Source organism: Crassostrea angulata, unplaced genomic scaffold (assembly GCF_025612915.1).
Source record: "Crassostrea angulata isolate pt1a10 unplaced genomic scaffold, ASM2561291v2 HiC_scaffold_1, whole genome shotgun sequence".
In the NCBI taxonomy this organism is placed as follows: domain Eukaryota; kingdom Metazoa; phylum Mollusca; class Bivalvia; order Ostreida; family Ostreidae; genus Magallana; species Magallana angulata.
The window spans coordinates 403,579-415,147 of NW_026441566.1; the positions used below are offsets into that span (position 1 = coordinate 403,579).

General features: G+C 36.8%; 1 protein-coding gene across 2 annotated transcripts; it reads left to right on the forward strand.

The window, feature by feature from the left end:
* Nucleotides 1-2,854: 2,854 nt before the first annotated feature.
* On the forward strand, nt 2,855-10,716 carry LOC128168501 (stress-70 protein, mitochondrial-like). 2 transcript variants are annotated; one of them, XM_052834709.1, is made up of 17 exons: nt 2,855-3,119; nt 4,007-4,056; nt 4,183-4,455; nt 4,542-4,666; nt 5,512-5,585; nt 5,710-5,816; nt 5,935-6,097; nt 6,219-6,311; nt 6,572-6,781; nt 6,930-7,019; nt 7,233-7,370; nt 7,620-7,724; nt 7,971-8,088; nt 8,264-8,358; nt 8,610-8,702; nt 8,829-8,969; nt 10,156-10,716. In XM_052834709.1, exons 1-17 carry the CDS (start codon nt 3,024-3,026, stop codon nt 10,255-10,257), a joined length of 2,073 nt encoding a protein of 690 aa, XP_052690669.1. In that variant the 5' UTR covers nt 2,855-3,023; the 3' UTR covers nt 10,258-10,716. The 2 variants fall into 2 exon arrangements, with proteins under 2 accessions (XP_052690669.1, XP_052690670.1); XM_052834710.1 differs by having other exon boundaries at nt 2,859-3,119; nt 4,186-4,455.
* The last annotated feature ends 853 nt before the right edge of the window (nt 10,717-11,569 follow it).

An 11,569-nucleotide genomic window follows, 5' to 3' on the forward strand; every position in this document is an offset into this window, starting at 1 on the left:
TATTATTTTGTTTTCTTTTCTATGTATCCATTATGCGGTAGAATCAGATTTACTGTACACCAACATTTATTTGTGACGACTCAATTTCGCAATTAACCTGAGATAAAATGGTTCACGGCGACTAGGTTTCGCGACCTAGCCTTATCCTTATAAGTTTTGTTTTTACAATCATATGCCAAGGACTGGTCCACAGCGAAAAATAATCGCAATGATAAGGCTCTCGCGAACCTCACGAATATAAACTGTACATATGAATTAAAGTTGGTTTAACAGAATGCCGTTCCTTCCAGCTCTGGCTAGTCGGGGTTAACCATTTAGCTCAATCAGTAGAGTGCTGGGTTTGTATGCCAGAGGGCCTTAGTTCAAATCCCAGCAGAGTCGATATGTGTCCTAGCTGTTATAAAGGTATCTATAATCTGTGAGGGTACATATACAGTAAAACTTTGTTATCTCAAACTAGTTGAGACTGTTTAAAAACTTCGAAATATCTTAGTATTCTAGATATCAAAGGTAAAATACCTAAGATATTGGTGGTTGGGACTGACTAATCACTTTGACATATCCATTGTAATTGAGATATCAGTGTCCAGTGAGGGCACATGTATGTGGAATCCTCTGTGATGGTACATGTATGGGGAATCCTCTGTGATGGTACATGTATGGGGAATCCTCTGTGATGGTACATGTATGTGGAATCCTCTGTGATGGTACATGTATGGGGAATCCTCTGTGATGGTACATGTATGGGGAATCCTCTGTGAGGATACATTTATATAGAATCCTCAGTGAGGGCACATGTATGTGGAATCCTCTGTGAGGATACATGTATATAGAATCCTCAGTGAGGGTACATGTATAATGGAATCCTCTATGAGGATACATGTATATGGAATCCTCAGTGAGGATACATGTATATGGAATCCTCTATGAGGATACATGTATATGGAATCCTCAGTGAGGATACATGTATGTGGAATCCCCTGTGAGGGAACATGTATATAGAATCCTCAGTGAGGGTACATGTATAATGGAATCCTCTATGAGGATACATGTATATGGAATCCTCAGTGAGGATACATGTATATGGAATCCTCAGTGAGGATACATGTATGTGGAATCCCCTGTGAGGGAACATGTATATAGAATCATCAGTGAGGGTACATGTATAATGGAATCCTCTATGAGGATACATGTATATGGAATCCTCAGTGAGGATACATGTATATGGAATCCTCTATGAGGATACATGTATATGGAATCCTCAGTGAGGATACATGTATGTGGAATCCCCTGTGAGGGAACATGTATATAGAATCCTCAGTGAGGGTACATGTATAATGGAATCCTCTATGAGGGTACATGTATATGGAATCCTCAGTAAAGGTACATGAATGTGGAATCCTAAGTGAGAGGACATGTATGTGGAATCTTCTGTGAGGGTACATGTATATGGTATCGTCTGTGAGGGTACATGAATGTGGAATCCTATGTGAGGGGACGTGTATGTGGAATCCTCTGTGAGGGAACATGTATGTGGAATCCTATGTGAGGGTACATGTATATGGAATCCTCAGTGAGGGTACATGTATGTGGAATCCTCTGTGAGGGAACATGTATATGGAATCCTCAGTGAGGGTACATGTATATGGAATCCTCTATGAGGATACTTGTATATGGAATCCTCAGTGAGGGTACATGTATGTTGAATCCTCTGTGAGGGTACATGTATGTGGAATCCTTTGTGAGGTTACATGAATGTGGAATCCTCTGTGAGGGTACATGTATGTGGAATCCTCAGTGAGGGTACATGTATGTGGAATCCTCTGTGAGAGGATATGTATGTGGAATCCTCTGTGAGGGTACATGAATATGGAATCCTCAGTGAGGGTACATGTATATGGAATCCTCAGTGAGGGTCCATGTATATTTAATCCTCTGTGATGGTACATGTATGTGTAATTCTTTGTGAAGGTAGATGTATGTGGAATACTCTGTGAGGGTACATGTATGTGGAATCCTCAGTGAGGGTACATGTATGTGGAATCCTCAGTGAGGGTCCATGTATATTGAATCCTCTGTGAGGCTACATGTATGTGTAATCCTTTGTGAAGGTACAAAAAATTGTCTAGATTCGCTAAGAATAAAAAAGTGAAAGAGCTAGAAAACGGAGAAAAGAAAATGTGAAATAGAATTCTTGTTTAAAAATAAAAATCACGCTGGTTTATGAAAAAATTAAAAATATTACTGTGTTTTACAAAAAAGAAAATGACAAATGGTTTACTTGTTTATCTTGTTAAATTCGTTTTTACAGATAATGTTCGTGCATGGATGATCCTTGGTAAGGCATTATAGGCGTAGGAACCAGGGGGATTGCCTTTTTTGGCAAATCTATATATAACCATAACCAACCCCCCCCCCCCCCTTTTTTTTTCGCTTTTCAAAATTTTTGATGTCTCCCCCCCCCCCCCCCCCCCCTTCCCACTTTCAATTTGCTTCCGACGCGGAAAAGGATCTTATCTATACTCTCATTCACCACTGCCGCAGTTACGTTCAGTGTGTAATGTGTATTCTGATATTACCAAAGACATATCAAATGTTATTTGTTTCTCTTTTATAACTTGAATTTGGTTGAATTTACTAAGAACCGAACTTACTTTGGACCGAATCAATGGGTTACCGTATTGACGAATTAACGAGAATCTGCTATTCAATTCGAGAATATTCTTGGAATGAATTGCATCATATAATAAAGTAACTCTCTTTTGTGGTGACTAAAACATTAATTTTTGTTTCGGGTATTCATTATTCTGATTTTCATATATCTTCTCAAAGTAAGCGTAATTTGTGTTTTGATGTCTTAAAGAATAAAACCCGTTTTATCCGTTACAAGTTTTTTTGAAAATTTTACACCTACCGGTGAATATTTTTCCGGCGCATGCGCATCAATGTTTTAGCATTGTCAAACTTACATCACACGTGCTGGCAAGGGCAAAGAGAAGTTGAGCCGCAATTAATACAGAAAGATGTTGCTCTCTCCAAGAATAACGTTTAGATTTCTGGATCAGGGTTGCAGAATTCAGAATGTACGAAATCTGCACGCCAAATCAATGAAGAAACAGGTAATTTATAGAGTTTAAGCAATTGCGTAATGAAACTCACATGGTGCCGTTTGCACTCAAGAAACGCTCTTGCGGAGACATTCTAAGTTTGATTTGAGTTTTTCATGGTATATAAATTATGAATAGAACATTTATTTATTTTTCAATTACAGGCAACGTTTATTAAATGTTCATGATTCTAGCTTTCTGAATTTTGTCTCTGTACCTTAAAGTAATATTGGCATCAGTGTGCTGTATCTGCAGCATACCGAAAAATCATGGAAATAACTTTTACATCAACATTTTCTGATGCGTAGTTAATTAAATGATACATTTATTGCTTGTATTTTATGCTGTTATGATAGGGAGGTATTACATCATGCTGAAAGAGCTGTAAGGTTACACAATGCAATCCTTACATAAGTATAATTTAGTAAAGATACTGTATGAGTTTTAAGGGTCACAAGATGAATTTGGGCATTTTTTTTTAACAGCCATTCAGGCAAAACTACATATTAACCATTGTAGGTATTGACCTTTAATTCAATTATGTCTTGTCTTAAAAAGTTTCTCATTTTTTATTAGCTTAACTCTTGAAACAAATCACAAGTCTTGTGGCAATCCCTCTTTGTGAAACTCGCTGTTGTATATCTCATTTATTTATCAATACAATGTTTCCGTAACTTTTCTTGTCCCTAAAACATCAGATTACACTTCATATGTAAGTTATGTGTTAGTCATTTACATAATTTGAACAATTTTGTTTAAGGCACTCCTTAGGTTAGCACAAAGTTAATTTACAGATTTTGAACACATGTAAATTAAAGCTGCAATTGTTTTGTGTTGTATAAAGAGTTGAAATGTTACAGAGGAGAAAAGGTTGATAATATTAATAAATTGATTTGTAGATTCCCTTGCTGACCCTAAATGGAAGTCAGTCAATACAGAAGAGAAACAAGTGAGTAGTCATTGACTCAGACCGTAAACCTTGGAGATAATAAACCTTTTGAGCTAGGATGCCCAAATTTTGCTGTTTTATTTTTTTGCAATCAAATGTTGAACTGACAGTGTATTCTTTTTAAAGCAGTTCTGGAAAAGTTAAAGGTCAAGTGATTGGAATAGATTTGGGAACAACAAATTCATGTGTAGCTGTAATGGAAGGAAAAACTCCCAAAGTTCTGGAAAATTCTGAGGGATCAAGAACAACGCCTTCTGTCGTGGCGTTCACCAAGGATGGAGAGCGCTTAGTGGGGATGCCTGCCAAAAGACAGGCCGTCACCAATGCAGAAAACACATTCTCTGCAACAAAACGTTTGATTGGTCGCCGTTTTGAGGATGCTGAAGTCCAGAAAGACATGTAAGTTTGGTCAGAAGGTTGCATTTAGAACTCTTATTTATGTTTCATCAGCCATGATCTTGAGTCATCTGTCCTTTTTGTTGCAGGAAGACTGCTTCCTTTAAGATTGTAAAGGCCACCAATGGTGATGCATGGGTAGAGGCTCATGGAAAGATGTATTCCCCTAGTCAAATTGGTGCATTCGTCTTAATGAAAATGAAGGAGACAGCTGGTTAGTATACACACGGCAGATACATTTTATTTCTAAATGATGTTAAAGGTAACATCCCTGGTCTAGACAAGAGTTGATGATGATGTTATTTGCTACTCTTGACAGCGCGGTTGACGAAAATCAAACACCAAGTGTACTGAGACTCTTGTCTAGACCGATTTTTGGGGTCAAGATAAACTAGATGATCCTCTATACAATGGATTCATCATTGTTATTTATAATAAGCACTAAATTTTCATTGTAATGGAGATTGTACATCATTTTACTAAAATGGTTCACAAAATAACCTATTTATGAAGAATTTATTGTAAATGCTAATTAATATTTGGATAACGACATGATCAAAATGAATCGGATTTAAAATTGTTCTAAAAGTTGTCAACTTTCAGATAAGATATTATTTATATTATATTTAAAATCATTGATTTTTAAGCAATAAAAACTCAAGTAAAAGAACTGTTGATTTCAACATGAAGGTCTCTGAAAATTATTGATGTTAATGATGTCTGGGTTATACAAGAGGTCATTAAACATTATTCGGACACTAGATTTCACAGATGATTATAATTTGATAATTATTACAATTTGACCTGAAAATTTATTTCTATCAGTTTGACAATAATAATATATTGAATGCTAATTCTGACCTGAGTATAAAATTTACCTCAGTTTGAATTTGAATGCTGAACTGCAGGATGAGGTTAGTGATGACTATTTGCTACTCTTGATGTCACACTGATGTCAACTATCACCATTTTCTGAGATCTCATCTGTAGTGTATGATACAATCCTATGTACTCGCTGGAAAGAACAGCTGTAATCTGTGCATTCTGTTTGTGTTGTAGACAATTACCTCGGACAGAAGGTCAAGAACGCAGTCATCACAGTTCCAGCTTATTTCAACGACTCTCAGAGACAGGTAAGAAATAAAGCTCAATGAATAATGCCATACTACTGCCATAAAAAGAAATTAAGAAACTTTAAGTAGAGATAAAAGACGCCGGCTTCTGAAAGTATTAAGAGCCATTTTGCTTTTATTTTAGGCCACAAAGGATGCTGGTCAAATTTCTGGATTAAACGTGCTGCGAGTCATCAATGAACCAACAGCTGCCGCTCTGGCATATGGCATGGACAAGACGGACGACAAGCTGTGAGTCTCTCTCTCCTCTCTCTTCTCTCTCCTCTCTCATTCTCTCTCGCTCTCTCTCTCTCCTCTCTCTCTCTCTCAAATGAATATGTTCATTGAATAAGAATGTTTGTGATTTCAGCATTGCTGTATATGATTTGGGAGGTGGAACTTTCGACATTTCTATTCTGGAGATGCAGAGGGGCGTGTTTGAGGTTAAATCAACTAATGGGGACACTTTCCTTGGTGGTGAGGATTTCGACAATGCCTTGGTCACATTTTTGGCCAACGAATTCAAACGCGATGTAAGTGTATTGATTATTCTTTGAAATGATTTGGATTTATAATCCAATTGTTAGGGATGTTTTTTGTATCCTATTTATTTTCTCCTTGGTATTGCCATTCAACATATACCTTTCATTACAGCAAGGACTTGATGTAACCAAAGACAACATGGCTATGCAGAGATTGAGAGAAGCAGCAGAAAAAGCCAAGATAGAGCTCTCATCAAGCATGCAGGTAAGAAATAAAAATACAGACTATAATAGAAATTTACTTTCCTAAAAAACTTGTTTAGTAACAGATCCAAAGTCTGTCAAATTCCCGGTCGCCTTCAATGGCTTCTGGGGCCAAATCTTTGGTAAAGGAACCAGATAAATAATTGCAGCATTTGTTTGTGATGGCAAAGGGCTTCAATTAAATCTGAACATTGCCTCAGTCTAAATGCCTTAGATCTCCTGATTAGGTGGGCATGTTGTAGAGCTATAGTTTGATTGTAGACTGACATCAACCTCCCCTACCTGACAATGGATGCCACAGGACCCAAACACATGAACATGAAACTGACCCGAGCCAAGTTTGAGGGGATTGTTGAGAGCTTGGTGAAGCGGACGGTCGGACCGTGTCAGAAGGCTATGAGTGACGCCGAGGTCAAGAAGTCCGACATTGGCGATGTCATCCTCGTAGGAGGAATGACTCGTATGCCCAGGGTACAATTTCATTCCTTTCCTTTTCTTTTTAATTATGTTGATGTTTAATGGTAGCTCTTGGCATAAATGGTTTTTCACTTCTTTAACAATCAATAGAAATATTTAACTATCAATCGAAATATTTTTGACGTTTTTTTTTTCCATTCAGGTGCAAGCATTGGTACAGGAAGTATTTGGTAGAGCACCAGGAAAGTCGGTCAATCCAGATGAAGCTGTTGCCATGGGAGCAGCCATTCAGGTATGCATTAGGTGTCAAAATCTATCAATGATGCACAAATCTTGTTCAGTGTAATGTTATACAAATATCGACTGGGTTGAGGGCAGCATTGAATATGTTAGTCCGTTAGGGGTGAAATATTACCTGATGTGAAGCCTTTAATTTCAACTCCTAGACCGGGATGTATATGTTTTGATACCTTGGTGTACTGACATTGAGTGTGGCTATTTACAGGGAGGAGTTTTGGCAGGAGACGTAACTGATGTCCTTCTGTTGGACGTCACTCCGCTGTCATTGGGTATTGAGACTCTTGGAGGCGTGTTCACAAAACTGATTGACAGAAATACCACCATCCCCACTAAGAAATCTCAGGTAAACGAAAACCATTGTATAGAGCTGAAAAATTTTGTAAAATTTTACAAGTAAACATTCATCTCTTTTATTTGCATTATTGTTGAAATCGAGAGAATTTTACTTTACTATTTCTACGTTATCATTAAACATACTACATTTATAGAATAAACAATATGAGAGCCTTGTCTATTTCTGTTTGCATTTTTATGCGATTTTAAGTTTGGTATTGCTGTGTTCTTGATCCTGATGGACTTTCTAACTGTTTAGGTTTTCTCGACGGCTGCTGATGGACAAACCAGTGTTGAGATCAAAGTTTGTCAAGGGGAGAGAGAGATGGCCGCCGACAACAAACTCCTCGGCCAGTTTATGTTGGTAAGAACAGCTGAAAGCCATTCAACATCTGAGGCGAGTTCAACAGAGCAAGCGCTCGCGAGCGCTCGCCAAAATTCCCTATACCCGCAACACAAATTTTGGCGAGCGATCGTGAGCGCTCGCTCTGTTGAACACGCCTCTGTTCTCTGAAATTAATCCTTGATTTAATAAAGGTCATCTTTTGACCTTAAAGGTCACTCAGAATTAAATTTGATTATGACATTGATTCATCAATCTGTCTTGTAGGTTGGAATTCCCCCTGCCCCTCGTGGAGTCCCTCAAGTTGAAGTGACTTTTGACATTGACGCTAACGGCATTGTAAATGTATCTGCTAGAGACAAGGGAACTGGAAAAGAACAGCAAAGTAAGTAACAAAAAGAGTAGAGAGTTTCTGAAGTCCTAACTGAGGGTTTAGTGAATACTTTGACATTTATCCTTGTATAGGTGGAGAAAATGAATTGTATTAAGCTTCTTTAAATAAAAAAATATCTGTGCATACATATTTGTGCCGTGTGTAACACAACTTCCTGTCATTGTAGTCGTGATCCAGAGTTCTGGAGGTCTTAGTAAGGAGGAGATTGAGAACATGGTGAAGAACGCAGAGAAGTACGCTGCTGAGGACCATGTCAGAAAGGTCAGGGGTCAATCCGCATATATAAGCTCATGGTTGGTTTACTGATCGGTTAAATTTTAAAAAGAAAATGCAGGGAGTGAAATGAGATGTTAGAGCTACCGTAAGAATATTAAATTGCTCTTGTTGATGAAAGGTCAGAGCCATTTGGCTTTGATTTACCGTAAAGAAGAATTACAGAAATTATTGAAAAATTAAAAATATTTCAGTTCAGAAAGAAATAACTTTCACTGAATACTTTTATTTTGACACAGGAAAGAGTAGAGGCAGTTAACCAAGCCGATGCTATTATTCACGACACAGAATCCAAACTAGAAGAATTCAAGAGCCAACTCCCAGAGGAGGATGTAAGACAATTGTTCACATTGTATCTCTAGATATTGTCATAAAAACTCTAGGTATTCTGAAAATTGTTTGCCTAATAGACAGTATCAAGGAACTTATATACTTTAATTATGACTTTTATTATGCAGGCCAATAAACTGCGGGAACAAATTGCCGGAGTGAAGGAGCTGATCGCCAAGAAGGACCAAGTAGAAGTAGAGGAGCTGAAACAGGCCACCTCTAACATGCAGCAGGCCTCCCTCAAAGTGTTCGAGCTGGCTTACAAAAAGGTCAGTACTTAGTGCTCAATTTGTTGTCTAATATGACTGCTATCTCAGTTTGTTGTCCAATATGACTGCTATCTCAATTTGTTGTCCAATATGACTGCTATCTCAATTTGTTGTCCAATATGACTGCTATCTCAATTTGTTGTCCAAAATGACTGCTATCTCAATTTGTTGTCCAATATGACTGCTATCTCAATTTGTTGTCCAATATGACTGCTATCTCAATTTGTTGTCCAGTATGACTGCTATCGTCAATTTGTTGTCCAGTATGACTGCTATCTCAATTTGTTGTCCAATATGACTGCTATCTCAATTTGTTGTCTAGTATGACTGCTATCTCAATTTGTTGTCCAGTATGACTGCTATCTCAATTTGTTGTCCAGTATGACTGCTATCTCAATTTGTTGTCCAATATGACTGCTATCTCAATTTGTTGTCCAATATGACTGCTATCTCAATTTGTTGTCCAATATGACTGCTATCTCAATTTGTTGTCCAATATGACTGCTATCTCAATTTATTGTCCAATATGACTGCTATCTCAATTTGTTGTCCAATATGACTGCTATCTCAATTTGTTGTCCAATATGACTGCTATCTTAATTTGCTGTCCAGTATGACTGCTATCTCAATTTGTTGTCCAGTATGACTGCTATCTCAATTTGTTGTCCAATATGACTGCTATCTCAATTGATAAATTCAAACATTGGAGATAGCCTACTGTGGTTTCATTAATATTCAAGGGTATCAATTTTCGTGGATAAAGTGAAAATCACAGTTTCAAGAATGCAATATTCGTGACCCTATCAATACAAAATGTTAATAGAAATTGCACTTCTATGAACACTTAATTTAGAGGATAAACTTGATAACGGAATCCACAAAATTTGGTATTTAACGAATATTGATGAAACCAAAGTATTAAAAGAAAAGTATTTCATAGCTTAATTTTTATGTGGCTTTAATTTCAGTAGTTAAATTTTGTCTAGCATGGACAATATTTATCTATAGTGTAGGTAGATTCCAATGTCGGAGCAAATTTTTGTTAATTTATCTACTTATTATGGTAAACAGATCAATGATGTTTTTGTCTCTAGGCCTTAGTTGTAAACTTCACAAAATCTATGAGATGTAGTTTTACTTTCTAAAGTCTAAACTTGGTTGTGACCTTGATTTCATCCTTCCACAGATGTCCGCCGACAGGGAAAGTCAGAGCGGATCCTCATCAAGTGAAGACAGTGGCTCATCAGAATCTAAAGACGAACAGGAAAAGAAGGAGGAGAAGAACTGAGAAAACTAGAACAAACTGTGTGAGTGTGATAGTATGAGAGAAGACATTGAGGAGGGTCAGGGTCAAACAGCTCTGTGACAAACCCACCGCCAGGGTCAAGGTCAAACGCTCAGTGAAAACATTGAGGTCATCCATTTCTCCACTTGACTGCGGAGTTTTCATCTTCATCTGTGTGGACACTAGTGGTGGGCTGTCGACTCTGATCGTGATTTGTGATGTCTATTACTGTATATAGGGAACCAGCACAGAGCTCCATCAACCATTCTGTGCAGGCATTCGCATTCAGAACTGAAATGATTATTCATCCTAGAAATATCATGCATTTTACATTTTTAGTTTGATAATCAGCCATGCTTGGAAATAATTGACAGTGAAATCTTAAAAATAGTGATGTTTTTGTGTCAGACTTTTATGTATATCTGTACATATATTATGTGATATTAAATTAAGTAAAAATGACCAGAAAGAGTGCTGTTTTATTTTCATCCCAACGAAAAAGCATTGTCAAGTGAACTTTTGTTTGTGCTGACTTACAGGGTATGGTCACGATTTTGGTCAAAAATTAATTTTCCGATTTGAATGTTTACAATGCATCAGTGGGGCATTCTAAATAGGTAACAAAAATTTGAGTGTCATTTGTTGAGTTACAAAGCTCACAAATCTTTGCCATGTAAACAAAGCTTTTGTTTACATTTTGAATGTTGTAGTAAAAATTCCAATTCTAGACCTAAAATGAATATGTTAAACGTTAGGAACTCTTTATCTATGTTTAAAATGAATACGAAGATAGAAAATTCAGCTTAAAAAATAATTTTTTATTGGTATATTGAACGTATGTAAACAAAAACAGGGCACGAGCCTTGTTTACATGACACAGATTTGTTAGCCCTGTATCTTGCTTTAAACTTAAAGACTGATTCTCAAAGAACTATATATGATAAGAGTTAAATTTGGCCCCCATAATTCACCATTTTTTAAAGTCTTTCTGGTACAATAAAATGTTATGTTATAATTTAGAAGAGTTGATATAATATATATTTTTTACATATTTGTTTGATTTATTTGCACTCACTGCCAGTATATGAGGTCAGAAGTGACGCAATTTCTATAATTCAATCAAAATAAGTCGAAAATTGACTTTTTTCTTATCTTTTGACGAATGGGAAATATAGAGCGCATGCTTGAACCAGGACAATTTTTTTGTCACTTATTAGACTTGAATAGATACATCTCTGATCAAAATATTTTGTTGGTTCAAGCATGCGCTCTATGTTGCCTGAAAGAAAAACTGCTTGAAAACAAGCTTTTTGTA

What these genes read in the sequence shown, in the direction of transcription:
- LOC128168501 (XM_052834709.1), top strand. Translation starts at nt 3,024, where the DNA reads ATGTTGCTCTCTCCAAGAATAACGTTTAGATTTCTGGATCAGGGTTGC. An exon ending in TCAACGACTCTCAGAGACAG is followed by an intron (nt 5,586 to 5,709) that starts GTAAGAAATAAA and finishes CTTTTATTTTAG; the next exon opens with GCCACAAAGGATGCTGGTCA. An exon ending in CTGAGGACCATGTCAGAAAG is followed by an intron (nt 8,359 to 8,609) that starts GTCAGGGGTCAA and finishes ATTTTGACACAG; the next exon opens with GAAAGAGTAGAGGCAGTTAA.